Source organism: Tympanuchus pallidicinctus, unplaced genomic scaffold (genome assembly GCF_026119805.1).
Source record: "Tympanuchus pallidicinctus isolate F22 unplaced genomic scaffold, pur_lepc_1.0 scaffold25, whole genome shotgun sequence".
NCBI classification, from domain to species: Eukaryota; Metazoa; Chordata; class Aves; order Galliformes; family Phasianidae; genus Tympanuchus; species Tympanuchus pallidicinctus.
In genome coordinates, this window is record NW_026294742.1 from 3,870,020 (window position 1) to 3,884,454 (window position 14,435).

At 42.8% G+C, this 14,435-nt stretch overlaps 1 protein-coding gene across 13 annotated transcripts in view; it reads left to right on the forward strand.

Moving 5' to 3' along the window:
- Nucleotides 1-45: 45 nt before the first annotated feature.
- Nucleotides 46-14,435, forward strand: part of DEPDC5 (DEP domain containing 5, GATOR1 subcomplex subunit) — a 42,002-nt gene continuing 27,612 nt past the window's right edge. For 3 of the 13 annotated variants that reach the window (XM_052689589.1, XM_052689596.1, XM_052689593.1), the window contains exons 1-21: nucleotides 135-393; nucleotides 754-871; nucleotides 1,566-1,653; nucleotides 2,284-2,330; nucleotides 2,830-2,915; nucleotides 3,657-3,740; nucleotides 4,408-4,457; nucleotides 4,664-4,733; nucleotides 5,031-5,109; nucleotides 6,030-6,091; nucleotides 7,537-7,606; nucleotides 7,981-8,053; nucleotides 8,295-8,398; nucleotides 8,646-8,720; nucleotides 9,605-9,739; nucleotides 10,150-10,211; nucleotides 10,306-10,379; nucleotides 11,548-11,617; nucleotides 11,987-12,023; nucleotides 12,766-12,886; nucleotides 13,179-13,402. In XM_052689589.1, coding sequence (XP_052545549.1) covers nucleotides 814-871; nucleotides 1,566-1,653; nucleotides 2,284-2,330; nucleotides 2,830-2,915; nucleotides 3,657-3,740; nucleotides 4,408-4,457; nucleotides 4,664-4,733; nucleotides 5,031-5,109; nucleotides 6,030-6,091; nucleotides 7,537-7,606; nucleotides 7,981-8,053; nucleotides 8,295-8,398; nucleotides 8,646-8,720; nucleotides 9,605-9,739; nucleotides 10,150-10,211; nucleotides 10,306-10,379; nucleotides 11,548-11,617; nucleotides 11,987-12,023; nucleotides 12,766-12,886; nucleotides 13,179-13,402 — 1,669 coding nt within the window. In that variant the 5' untranslated portion in view covers nucleotides 135-393; nucleotides 754-813. The other 10 variants (XM_052689592.1, XM_052689597.1, XM_052689594.1 and 7 more) reach the window with 7 other exon arrangements.

Here is a 14,435-nt window from a genome sequence, read left to right on the forward strand (position 1 = left end):
CTCCCCTGCCCCGGAGCCCCGCCCACTCCGCCGCTCGGTGGCGGGCATCACGTGACGCGAGGGCCGGAACCCGGATGCGGAAGTGGTTCTTGGCGGCGTCGCTTCCGCCCGGTCGCTGGCGGGAGGTTAGCGTCTGAGCTCGGCTCGCGCCCCTTAGCGCCGTCCCTCAGGCTTTGGCTCGCGGCGTTGAGTCGCGTTTCTCCTTCAGTCTCGGGGTTCTGGGCCGGGTGGGCTGTGAGAGTGGCGGGCGAGGCCTCAGCGCTCCTAATGTCCCGTCTGCGGCCCTGAGGAGCCCGGCAGCGGCTGACAAGAGCGGGTCGGGGGGAGCGGGCGCTGCATCCCGCGCTTCGGCACCTGTGGGAGAAGCGTTGGTGTGGGAGCGCAGCTCTAAGGGTGGGTGTTGTGAGGAGAAAAGCGTGTGTTCTGGTGACGTGTCTGTAACCGATGTGGAGAGAAACTTGTCAGTGGCGGGTTTGGTTTGAAGCACGCTTCTGAAAAAGTACGCTGTGAAGGTCGTGCGCTGAAATAGCGCGTGGTGCGGCTGAGAGCAGAGGAACGGGATGTTGGCGGTGCGAAGCCGTGAGGGACGGCGCTGTGTGGCTCTGGTGGGTCTGGGTGCTCCCTGCCTGCCTGCCTGCAGCGCTGGGCTTCTTCCTGACATAGAGAAGGTTAAACTTCAGTACAGACGCTGCTGTCAGAGTCACTGAAGAACAGCTGTGCTGAGACCTATTCTTGCTTTCGTTTCTGCTGCAGATGTGCAGGATGTCCTCCGCTCTTTTTACTCGAAGTAACTGAGAAGGACAGGAGCTCAAGATGAGAACCAACAAGGTGTACAAGCTGGTCATACACAAGAAGGGCTTTGGAGGCAGCGGTCAGTGTCTCACTTTGCATCAGTTTGACCCACACTGTTATTGAAAGCTCTGAGATGTGTATTGCTCTTTTAACAAAGCAGTGGAGGCGATGCTACCTGCTGCAGTGTTCTAACAGTAAGATACAGCAGAATAAAATCAGGTTTATTTTTCAGAACAGAATAGAATTCCACTTGTAAAATACAGTTCCTTCATTCTACTTCTTTTCCTTTTGTTTTCTCACTTTTTCTTTAACTTGTACCTTGGTCCTTTCTTAACAAAGAGTGGCAGACATGTCAGTGAGTTACTGCTGCATGTAGACAGGTGTAGGAACAAAGTAAGTGGTTTTGTGAACTCAATACTGTTTAATTGCCTACTTTCTAGTTGTAGACTTAAAATCACTGCATTGTACTGAAGTTTATTAGCAAGATTCTGTGGATACTTGAATTCCTGCTGGTACTCTTTACATGTAAAATACAAAAGAAGATTATACTTGTGTAGTGAAGGCATGCTCTCTTGCTGAACAACTCTTCCATAAAAGTTCTTTGATTTGAAAGAAAAGCTTTTGCTCACGAGATTGTCCAGACCAAAATGGCTGTAGGGGTGTTGTTTTGTAGTGAACGTGGTACATCAGTGATGTGTTAATCCCAGTGCGAGTGTCTGTGTTTGATGTTTATTTGTTCGTTGTCATATTCCTCATTTGCTTATGTTTTGCAGATGATGAACTGGTGGTGAATCCTAAAGTATTTCTTCAAATCAAGCTGGGAGATGTTGTGGAAATTGCACATCCAAATGATGAATACAGGTGAATTTTCCTTTTGCTGATAAGTCAATTGTGGTTAGAGCACTGAAAGGATGTGTTGAAGTGCAGCAGGTTCTATGCTGAGAGGCTTTGCTTCAGCATCTGCTGTGTTTTTTTTCCTCAATAAAAGAGAAATAAACTGTAGCAGGAGCTCTTGCTCAAAGCAAAGTGCGTGTAATCGTTTGTGCTTGGATGTCTTTCTCTTCACAGAGCTGTCATTAGCTAGCAGTTATTCTTCTATCTGTAGCATCTCCAAGGAAGAACTCAAACTTCTTGGTTTGCTATAAAAACATAAACCTGCAGTCTGAAGGCTCATCTTACAGCATATACTAAAAAAGCAGGAGCATAGCTGTGTTAGATCCTGAGATGACCTTGTATGACTTCGTTTCCCATTTAGAGTGTCATCTTTACCTAAAAAGTACCTCATAGTACCTTATAGTTGTAGTGGGTATAAAGAACAGCATGAGGTCGCAGGCAGAGAGGATGGTGTATTGAAACCTTCTGGAAAAGGATAATGTTTTTGTTCAGCTTATTCTGTTCTCTGTGATCCTGAATAAATTTGATATAGGTTTAACTGGAGTACACTGTTGGTACCTCAACTTGTCTGCTTTTTTTCTTCCTTGCATGCTACAGCCCTCTGCTCCTGCAAGTGAAATCACTGAAGGAAGACTTGCAGAAAGGTAAAACCTTAGACTTGTGAAGTGCACAGTAAAATCATAGACAAAGATTGTGTGGTTGGACTTCAAATATCTGCATTACTCAACTAATGTAACTTTTAAAGAAGCTGAGTGCTTTGTTTATCCAGGATGAGAGGATTATCATTTCCATCAGGAAATGGATAGCCAAATTTTAAATCTGCTTTTGGTTCAGTAATGTTGAGTAAAGTTTGGAGGGAAAAAAAGCAACAAACTTAAGCCTTAAATTTTTGTATCTGCACTCTCTGACTGGATGTCTTCTCTTTTTGCATTTTTCTGGCATTAATGAATTCATGCTGAACTTTGTGTCGATCCCCGTTGCTTTGATTTTAAGGAGTCTTAATTTGGGCAATAATTGAAAGAAGTTTCTGTCTTTAGCTGAGGCCCTAAGTGTTTCATGACGACCTCATTGTATTGCTTTTGTATCTGTAAATGCCTGACACCTTCTGGTTGTGTTCTCTGTCCTTTCTCCTTGCTATGGCAGAAACAATAAGTGTGGATCAGACTGTTGCACAGGTTTTCCGACTGCGGCCGTACCAGGATGTCCATGTGAATGTTGTTGACCCAAAGGTGTGTGGCTTTGCAGTTTTTTTCCATCTGTTAGCTCATACTGGGGCTCTGTAAACTTCCATTCATAGTAGTGTTGGGGGAAAAAAGGCTTGTTTTAATTGTTAATGGAAGCATCTTTATCCATCTTTCTGAAGAAAGTGCAGCTTGGGCTCTTGCACTGTTTGTGTGTTTGTGTGGGTCCCTTTCTTCTCTCCCCACTATTTCAGCATCCTTTTGAAGTTTTTGGACCTGGTTAATAGGAATTTAGACATTTCAATTACATTTTCCTTCCAGTAATTCAGGATAACTCAGCAGAGGGAAGAGAAACTCGTAAGTGCCCCAGTCCAAAGAAAAGCCATGGATTTGCATTATTTGATATTAGAGTACCTTGTAAAAGAAGCATCTCTCATAAATGTCCAACTGTATGAAGAGTTTCAGTTGGAGTTGTTGTTCAGTATATGACAAAATGTATGCAGGAGCTGGGTTTCCTTAATGCTGTGAGTGGAATTTGTTTTTTGCGCTTTTGGTTTGATCTGAGAGTTGTAGCACAGATAGTCCTGGGTCTTCTGTGATGCAGTTTCAGGTACATGCACAACTTTGGTGGCTGTTCAGATGGGATTTCCTCTTTGTCTTGCAGCTGTTGGCAGTATTGACTTGCTTAGAACAGCCCTCGATGCAACATTTGGCTCTTAGCAGAACAGAAGGGTGCTGTGTTGAAAACAACCAATGAAATCTAATCACTGTTTTTCCTCTGTTTCCCAGGAAGTGACCTTGGACTTGGTGGAACTGACTTTTAAAGATCAGTATATTGGCCGTGGGGATATGTGGCGACTGAAGAAAAGTTTGGTAAGGCCCATGCTGCCCTCATTGTAGGGTGGAGGTGATTTTGAGAATATTATAGACCTTTTTCTTTGCTGACTGTAGAAGAAAATAAGCTTTTTACAGAGAGAGAAGAAGATCAGTGTCAGCAGCTCCTGTGGAACTTCAGCTTTAAGCGGTACCTTAGTGTTGGAAAAGTGTATGTAAATAATAAGGAAAAAAATGACATTCCATCATTTCCTACTCTGTTGCAGTAATGTTAGTTACTGCTTTGGGTACTGAATGCTGCTTAGTGGTTTTTTTCCCACGTTCTGAATTTTAATGATTTACTACCTCAGGAAGGAATCGAATCCAAATGTCTTTCAAACAGAAATGCTGCAGTGTTCTCTCTCTGATAGCACTGCTAATAACTAACTATCGGGTTTTTTATTTTTACTTTTTTGTTCCTGCATCTCTGAAGCACAGTTTTCGACTCCTGTAGGAACAGTGAATTAGAGAGAAGAGCCTAGTCAATATCAGCTCCTGTTAAAAACTGTTTTCCATGCTGCATTTGAGAGGTTCTGGTTTTCATGCTTTTATGGCCCAAGTCTGGTGCTCAAGTGCTTTGTTTGCTTGCTTGTTTGTTTTCTATGCTAATCTGTCTGCTCTTTCTAAGCCCACTGTTCTGGTAACACCTGTAACTGTTCTTTCGTAGGTTAGCACCTGTGCATATGTCACCCAGAAGGTGGAATTTGCAGGTATCAGGTCAGTGTGTTATGTTCATTTAGTCTTGGATATGGGGAAATTAGAGAGCAACACAGAAATCTCTGTCCTCAGAGCCAAGTGCTTTAAGCTTAGCTGTGTTTGTAGCATTTCCAGCTATTGGTGAGAAATATACACTGCTAGGAAAATGTTGATTCTGTGATCTTCATATTCTCTCTAATAAATACTGTGCACTTTTTTTCTTCCAGGGCACAAGCAGGTGAACTGTGGGTTAAGAGTGAGAAAGTCACTTGTGGATACATCAGTGAGGACACACGGGTAAGATTTTGGGGAGTAAAGAAAAGGAAGTCTTTTCCCTTGCTAGCTTTTCGTTAATTCTGTCTTACTGACAGATGGTGTGGATCACATGAGCTGGTTGTGTAGCGAGTTGAAAAATGGCAGCGGGAATGAGTGATCAGTGAAGTTCAACTGTTCTTCACTGATTGCTCTTCCCTTGGAGGGGGAATTCCTCGCAGTGCAGTGGGCCCAGTCATGTCACTTACTTGGTAGTTAACTTCCACGTTTGGCACTTGTTGTGAATGTACCTTGTTTGAAAGATGTTTAATTCCCCTGCAGGTGGTCTTCCGCTCCACTTCTGCCATGGTTTATATTTTCATCCAGATGAGCTGTGAAATGTGGGATTTTGATATCTATGGTACGTGGTTAACTGGCTTGCCTGGTTCTGAGTGTGCAGGACTGCAGCTGTCCTTTCTGCTGCTACTAGAAAACAGCCACTATGATACCTTTCTACCACTTGTAGAAAACTAAAAGATCCCACCTTTGGTGTAGGCATTGCTCTGAGGTATGCTGTGGTGTTCTCTTAGAGCCTTATTCCCAGTGCCACGCTTTCTTTCTCCTGAGTGCCCCATAATTTTCCTGTTGTTACTGTAGTGCCTGGCTGTCATTATCTCAGCAATTAATTCAAGGGGACCAGCTTGAATATGAAGCTTGCAAAGGTTTTTCTGTGTTGCAAACGTTTGGTGATGAGGGCTTGGAACCCTGAAAGCAGAAATGAATGGAAGACCCAAGCAAAGAATGTCTCGATATTACAGATTTCTCTTGACAGTGGCTGATGGGAGAGCTCTGCCTTTAGCTCAGGGGAAGGTTGCTAAAAGTATTCAAAATTCGAGAGGTTAGCATGAGTTTCTTAGCTCTGTCATTGCCCTATTGTTTTTGCTGCCTTAGTTCTTTAGCAGCTTTCTTACCCCTTCCTTTGACCATGTGCTTAGGCATATGTAGCTGGGCAGCTTTCCAAAGCAGAGCAGGGGATCAGTTGTGAATGCTATTTCTAAAAGACAGTACAGATGCTTTCCCAGCATGTTGTAAATGTGTTGGAAGAATGGATGTAAAGGTCAGATCCGTGTGACAATACAACAGTTTTGTTTAAATCGTCTGAAATGTAATCCTGCTTTTAAATCTTTTTTTATGCCCTCTTTAGTACTGTTAGCATTCAGTGTGCACAGAGCAAATTGCTCTGATCCTAATAAAAAATAACTCCTAGAATCTCAGTGTAAAATACAGCCTGTAATTGAAGTAGTTGCTATTGTTTGATGTTTGGGTGTGATTACTTTGCAGGGGACTTGTACTTTGAGAAAGCTGTGAATGGTTTCCTTGCTGACCTCTTCACAAAATGGAAGGTAAATAGCTGCTCAAGTTCATCCTGTTCTGAAATAAGATGTCTGTGCCATCTTCATGAATCCATCCAGCTGCCTGTTTGAGGAAGGCCCACGTTGTGTCAGGCAGCACTAAGGTTTACAAAAACAAGAGAGATGGCTCCTGGGCAGCAGAAGAGTGGTTACTGTAGGTCAGCTGGTAAATTGTGTGTGTGCAGGTGGCTCCAGTACTGCTCTATTGTATCTGCTGTGGTTGTCATGCAGTTGGTTGGTTTGGGTGGCAGGTCTGACTGGCCTTAAGTTGCTACATGTGTGATGCAGGTGCAACTCAAGTTTGTTTTGTGGAGTCTTTGTTCCAAAGCTTAGTTCCCAATGGTTCCCTGGCATTATGTAACCCAGTTGTGTTGCTGGTTTGTAGATTGGGGCCACTGGTGGTGTGCAAGCTCTTGGAAGCGGTGCTCTCTGAAACAAACAAACAAAGCCTCGCTATCTTTGCACAGCCGAACAACAAGGAGCCATCTCCTGTTTCAGTGCACGCCTTGGCTCCCAGCAAGGTGCAGCTGCTGTTGGCAGCCCTGCATTAGGGGAGAGGGTAGGATTGGAGGCTGAAATCCTTTTAGCCACGCAGCTGTGGAGAAAGCCTGGGGCAGCAGATTTCTATGGACATGAATAAGTGAACTGTAGCAGTACTCAAGACATACAAAATCTGCAGTCTAAATTGGAAGGGTAGCTAGACAAGGCAAAAGAGCCTGAAACCCTACATGTGTCACATCTGTGCAAAGTATAGCTCATAGCACTCACAAATGTGAAGAACTACAGGTTTGATTCATTTTCGTTGTGCTTTTTCTCCCCTGGAGATTTACTGGGAGCTCTGCATGATGTGTATAAGGCTTCTGTTCTGTTTTTGATACTAGTGTACCATGTTGGATATGGGCCTGGGTGATCTGGGGGCTCTCTCTGACCAGGGCTTTTCAGGCTTTTCCTTTTGCAGGGGATGGCCAATATGCTCTTTCCAGCTCATTAATTCCATTGTGTGTATTAGCACTGTAACTGTTCAGTGAGGTTAGTGTCTTGTTTCCATGGAACTGTTAGGGGCATCTATCTGAACAGTAAGAAATAACAGTATCACATTGCTGTCAGTGAGTAGTTTATAAAAGCAAACACATTGAGTCAGCTGTGTTTTTTTTACACAGAAATCTTGTATCCTGGTAACTACAGAAGGGAGTTGCTTTAAGGCTAATGGAGGATGCTTCCATTTAATGCACTAAAGCCTAGCAGAACAGACTCCTCAGGACAGAGCTTTATGTTATATCATAGAGGCAGACACAGTCTTTTTGGCTATACATAAATACAGCAGTACACTTTTATCTAGGTCCTACATGTGAGGTATAGAGGGCGTTACTATATGTGTATGTTCTGAGTGTTAACCTTTTTTGTGTGAAAGTTTTTTTTCTGTTCTTCCTGGACAGGAGAAGAATTGTAGCCATGAAGTGACAGTGGTTCTATTTTCTAGAACGTTTTATGAAGCAAAATGTATAGGTAAGTAAATTCTGTGTTTTCATGTTATTGTTTTTAACCTTTCTCCTCTCATCAGAGATTTTTAGTGTCTGGCAAAGACTCTTTCTGCTGTTTTTTATGCCCATGTCAAAAGTGTTCCCTACCAAGCACAATGGATACACAGCCACTGTCGTGACAGTACTGCAGTAAAAACTGTACTTGGAGGAAAATGTGACGAATTTTCCTTGTACTCAAGCTGTCATGTTGCTTTAAAAGCAATTTAAATGTTGTGAGGGACAACTAATATTTATCAGAGATTTTCCTCTTCAGTGGGAGTTAACCACTCCCTGCTAGAAAAGACAACAGGCATTTCTGTACAAGAACTCAGTGTGATTGCTGTGCTGCCTCCATTTCAGATGAGTTTCCTGAAACACATCGTGCATCCATCCGGCAGGATCACGAGGGAAGGTTTTATGAAGATTTTTACAAGTATGTCTTCTTTCCTGTTCTTTCAGCTGTCTCACAGTGTATGCACCACCCTTGTGGAGAACGTCGTGTTGTTAGCTGTAGGACCTTGCTAGGAATTAAGACTGAAAAACTGCATGTCTGAAAGTGGCAGCACTTCCCATTCTGTGGCCGCACGATCTTGTTTGCTATGTTAGTCTGCCCCTTGGGTGTGAGTGTGGTTTGTATTCCTGTCATGATACTTACTGAGCTGTGCTCTTTCTAGAGTTGTAGTTCAGAACGAGAGACGAGAAGAGTGGACCTCATTGCTTGTGACCATTAAAAAGCTTTTCATCCAGTATCCTGTGCTGGTTCGACTGGAGCAAGCAGGTGAAAGGAAACCCCTTTCCTGGGCTTTTACTCTCTTAAAAAAAAAATCTTTTAGGAAAACTGTTTGTAAACTCCAGCTTTTGTTGTAGTCTGATACTGCACTACTTAAGTGCTCTCCTGAGTAAGTTGTTTTGCTCAGATCTTTCTGTGAGATGCACCATTTTTGCCTGTAATTTGTTGAGGTAATAGGCCTTAATACCAATGCAGTTACAATTGATTTATTTTTTCCTTCTGAACGCTCGTCCAGAGGGCTTTCCTCCAGGTTTCAATTCTACATCAGCACAAGGGAACTACTTGGAGGCCATAAATCTTTCATTCAATGGTAAGTTATGAACAACAGATAAAAATATACAGAGGAGGAGCCACTAAAACAGGTGCAAGTGAATGGTTGTGGGCTTCTCCTGCCTGTTCCTTAATGTCACTGAGGAGAGAGAAATATGAAGTGGTTCAACTGTCATTTCCTGCTTCAGAAGCAAGTTTCTAATGTGTGTTTCTGGAAAAAACAGTGACTCTCCTAACAGAGTGTTGGGTGGTTCAGGAACCAATGCAGGGCCTTGTTCAGATGAAAATGTTTCTCCCAGCTGTGGGTCTGTGTGCAAACTTCTTGCAACAGAAATGGAATTTCTTAATTCTGTGAGCCTTTCAAAAGCAGGCTGATCAAATGTTACTTGGGTCAAGGTGATCCATCTTTTTTTAGCAGACAGGTGGATTTAATTGTCTGGAAGGGATCCCCAAAGATGTGCTTTTTTGTGACTCTTTACATCAAGTGTTTCTATCCTCTGAATGGCTGTATTTACACGAGAGGGGGAGCACAGCACGTTAGTGACCAGTGCTGACCTTTATGTTATGATGTAGGAGGGGTTTATGATATAGGTGGGGTTTGCTTGTTTTCGAAGCACTGGATGTTTTTTCGTTTGCTGTGTGGTTTTTTTTTTGTTGTTGGCTTGTTTTGTGAGATGTTAGAACACGAAGCATATGAAAAAAGACCCCTTTTTAGGTATCCAGTTCCTGTTTTCTTTTTCTGCCTTACTACTATAGCTTTACTTATATTACTGGTTGAACAATGCTACGTGCAAGTCCTAACTTTCACATGTGCTTTGTGGAAACTTGTTTAATGCCTTTACCAACAGAGAGTCAACTCCCTTGCTTTGAGAAATACATCCAGCATCTTTTTCTGATGAAGTGCTCCCTGCTTCTTCCTCGCAGTGTTCGACAAGCATTACATAAACAGGAACTTTGATCGGACTGGGCAGATGTCAGTGGTCATCACCCCTGGCGTGGGTGTGTTTGAAGTCGATCGCCTCCTTATGATTCTGACCAAGCAGCGGATGATAGACAATGGTAAATAACCAGTCACTTCTGTGAAGGGTAACAGATAGCTTTGGGAAAGTTCTGCCCTTTTCTTGTGCTGAAATAGTATTTGCAACTTTTGTACTTTTTTTTTGAAAGAGGGGCCGCAACTGGAGGGCTTGTGTCTGCACTGATGAAGTGATTTGGTTTTTAGAGAACTTGCAGGTATTGATTTGTTTCAATGATAGTGGAGCACTTCATCAGTCCACACAGACCTTCTCCTTGCAGGATTATCCTTCATGATTTATGTTAGTCTAGAAGAAACACTTGATATTCCCACAGGTGGTTTTGTAGCCATTGCTCTCTACTATTTACAGTGCAATCATGTTTTTAAAATCTATTGTGAATACAAAGCATGTGGTCTGTTCTGACAGCTGAACTCTGCTGTTATTTGTTTACAGGCATTGGTGTGGACTTGGTATGCATGGGAGAGCAACCATTGCACGCTGTGCCGCTCTTTAAGGTAATGCATGCTGTTCCTCCCTTCTCTGTTCCTAGAAGGAGTGTTACTTTGTGACAGACACTACTGGTCGCTTTGCCTTGAATTCCTCTTACAGCTCCATAATCGCTGTGGACCTGGGGATTCCAGGCTGGGTGATGACTACAACATTCCACACTGGATAAACCATAGGTAGGTGAGCTCTTAAAGTTTTTCAGGAGATAATAGCCTTTGCAAAACATCTGTGCTGTGCTTTCTTCTCTGCACATATGTTGATTTCTTTCTTCTGCCGTTATTTCTGCTGCTCTGCTTACAAAGCAGGGACAGTGGTCTTGCAGAGCTAAGACTGTTGTTGCAGAACTCTGGTCATTAATTCAACATGTCAGATGTGATAGGCAATTTGAAGTGGAAAAAGTTTTGATCTTAAGCTCTCTTTCCAGCTGAGTTGTAGCCTTAAATTATGATTTAAGTAAGTCAGGAAGCTCAGAAAAATTACTGTCACTTCAACTAAATTGATTGCTAGGGAAAAATAAGTACCTCTCCAGTGAATAGTTACAGGTCAAGAGCATGTGAATAGCATGGATAATTATTAGAGCAATTACAGGAAACGCAGGCTCAGTTTTACATTGCTTTACCCCAAGGCGTGGTAGGTTTTCTTTCTGCTTTCTCTTAAACATTGTGTCCTAAAGCTCTCTGCTCTTTCTCTACCATTAGACATCAGAACAAAAGCAGCTTCTACAATCCCTGTTCTGCAGCAGAACTTTTTTTTTTTCCTTTTAATACTTCGTTTTATCTTCATGCATTGTATGGCTGTCCTGACTAATAACCATTCAAGCGTTGTGTATATGCAGTCTTTTCAAGTAGCTGGAAGGCACTGGTCCTTTCCTTAGATGAAAGAGGTGTTTGATGGCAGGATTTAAAAGATTCAGGTGACAAGGAACAGATCTTAAAGAATAATTACCCCAAATGGGAGGAGATCCTTAGTTTTCAAGCAGTTCGTGTGAGTCATTACTGTCATGTAAATTAGGGAAAGAATCATGTAAACTGTGCAGTACTCTATAGACAGTGAAAGCTGATATGGTTCTGTAGAAGGAGGAAATGAACTGGGGAATGCAGACTTTAACACATTAAGAGGAGGTCAAGACTGAGGTTATATGAAATTCTAAGGCTGGTCTTCAAGGAAAAGAGTACTGTCTCTCTACTTAACCATCTGCAGTGTTTTTCAGATGTTGTCTTAAGCAAAGAAAGGTACACCCTTTTTTTCCCTCAAATGACTGGCTCAAATTCATAGATTGTCTGCTATGTGGTTGTGCAGCTATGTTCAGTTCCTAGAAGACAGCTGAACTATCCTGTCTTTCAGTTTCTACACGTCCAAAAGCCAGCTTCAGTGTAACAGCTTCACTCCACGGATCAAACTGGCAGGAAGGAAAGTAGGTATCTTTCTGATTAGGTCAGAAATCATCTCACAGCCAAGCATCCAATCCTAGCAATGTTAATATTGGAACAGTAGTCACTACATTTCTCTGTTTAAAAGACATTGCAAACAAGTCTGTAAATGGGTGTCGTAGGGGTTATGCATGAGGGACTAGTTTGTTGGGATCAGTCCGTCCTGATCTCTAAAATTAACCTAGGTGAGAAATGCTTTATACTTTATACAGTCTTATACTTCTGACGTGTTATGGCTGCTTCAGTGAGCTTGAATTTGATGCTTTATCACACTGGGGTATTTCCTTACAATATGCTGACTGTTGTTTTTCTCCTTATCTCTTTCTTCATAACTCCTTTGTTGGACCCTCCAGCCACTGATTGAGAAAACAAAAAATAGCCGAGATGCCTGTGAGTAATCCTCCTCTGGAATGATCTGTCACACTGACTCCCTAACTAACAAGCAGCTGTAGTAAGACTGTGACATTAGCAGCAAAGACACTTCTGATGAGATGCCAGAAGGGCCAGTTATTGCAGAAGAACTTGAAAAGCACACAGTTGTTACCCAGGATGTTAATGTGGATCTCTGATTTGCGTTCTAGGCAAATAACTACAGTGGAGGGAGGCAGTAGGTCCTAGCTGCCTGTCACCTGACTACAGAAATAAGTGGGGTCAGGCTGGTGTGCTTGCACTGCCATTCATGAGAAGTGGACAGGACTCATTTGCTGGCTTGAGGTGCTGTCAGTGATATGGCCACAGAATTGCATTGGGAGAAGCCTGCGTTCTGCTTAGTACCACCTAATTTCAGGAACGTGTGTTCTGAAAGAGGAGTTGTCATTTCTTGCAAAGATGGTTTAAAATATGCACTTTCCTCTTGAAGTGATTTGAGGCATCTGTTTATACAAGAAATGGTTTATTGAGTAATTAATCTCTTGGATGTATGTGGGAAAGACGTTAGGGCCTCAGCAACTCAGATTCAGAGGCACAGGCACTGATAACTGAGCAAGCATCCCTTCCAGTCTTCTGCTCATCAGATTTTTGTATGCGTTTTCTTTTGGAAGAGCTGCTATTTAGTGGTGTGAGTTGGATGCTTCTGCCCTGCAGTTCTTAACATTCTTGGAAGAGGTTCCAGAACCATATGATTTTATTTCAGCTTTAGGAGCTCCGAAAGATGCTGAGAATGCCCTGCCCATCCAGGTTGATTACGATGGCTATGATGCCCAGGTGTTCAGACTGCCAGGTCCATCCAGAGCTCAACGCTGCACCACTTTTAGGTAAGAGGACTGTGAGTGTACCAGTTTGAGAGCAGTGATGTTCTGGTGTATTTCTTGATGCATAATGTACTTGGAGAAATAGGAGGAGAGCATGAGCTTACTGTATAATGCACTGAGTATTTAGTATCCAAATAACCAAACCAAAACATAGTGGTAGCTTCCTTTTAGTTGTCTTTTTTTTGCACTTGGCTGTTGAATCTTTTACATGAGTTGAGCTTGTTCAAGCCCCTTTAAAATTCTGGAGTGAATTCTCCCTTTTTTCTTATCACTGCATGTAACTGTTTCTTTTCAGCAGATCCGTGAGGGAGAGAGAAAGTCGTACCAGAAAGAGCTCTAGTTCCTATGATGTCTCATGCAGCCCTTCTCTGCAGAGCCGCACGCTGCCCCCAGAGGAGGTGAGGAGCCAGGCTTCTGATGACAGCTCACTGGGCAAGATCTCCAACATCCTGATGATCCCACGGCCTCACCTGCATCAGTATGAAGTCAGCAGCTCTTTGGGCTATACCAGCACCAGAGGTCAGCCTGAGGCAGATGGGAAAATACCTTAGGTGGTGAGGGGAAAGAGAAAATCAAAGCTCACGTTGGTCTGCCAGGTCAATACGGGGAAAATGTGCTCACACTGAAAGTTGTGCTGCAGCTTTTATGTGTTCCAGCTATGTCTGGGTTTGCGTTCTTCCTTCATCCTTGTCCATTTCCATTGCATTTCTTTAATTGGCTTGTCCTAAATAGAAGTGTCCCAATACTGAGGTGTTCTTTTCCCTTGCCTATTGCCTTCCCTAATATTTGACTATTCTGTGCCTGTCTGCAAATGTGGACATATACAGGTAAGTTTTTATCATCCAGGTCACCTATAATCTGTGAAATGAGAGCTGACCTTAGTAATGAGCCCTGGGGGACCCTGCTTGTAACTTCTCTCTATGGGTAGTTACTGTTGTTAAGAGTCACTTTCTGGGTCTTTCCTTTTGACAGTACTGCTGAGCTGTCTCAGTGTGTTAGCAGTGATGACAGTCTCCCTTTTTTTTTTTTTTTCCCCCCCCACTCTTCTGATTTAATTTTATTCTCAGACAGTATGTGATAGCTTCATAAGCCCACTGCTGGGTAAATTGCATTCCCCCTGCAATTGCTTGATCAGTAGAGTTCTGTCCCTGAAGGCTCTCCATACTTTTATTTTTCATTTCTTTCTGTCTGATACTCCATATCATATTTGTCTTCCTATAGGAATAGGATTTACTGGTGTGGACCTGCTATCACATAAGGAACTTTGTCACATTTACCTTTTCATGCATTCTCCCCATTCTGTCAGTTAATATATACATAGATACTCTTGTATTTTTGTTACTCCTTTAGTCTGAAGGGTGGTGGTGTGGCTCAGCTGAGGACATGCCCTGCTTGGGGATGTAGAGTGTTGAACAGGACTGATGGGGAGGGAATGATCAGAGTAACTGGAATTGTTCACGTTCTGGTAAGCAGTATGCAGTGCTAAACGAGATCATCCCTTCTCTTGGAGTTTTCTGGTCATTGAACACAGCAAATGCTACTTAGTCATCTA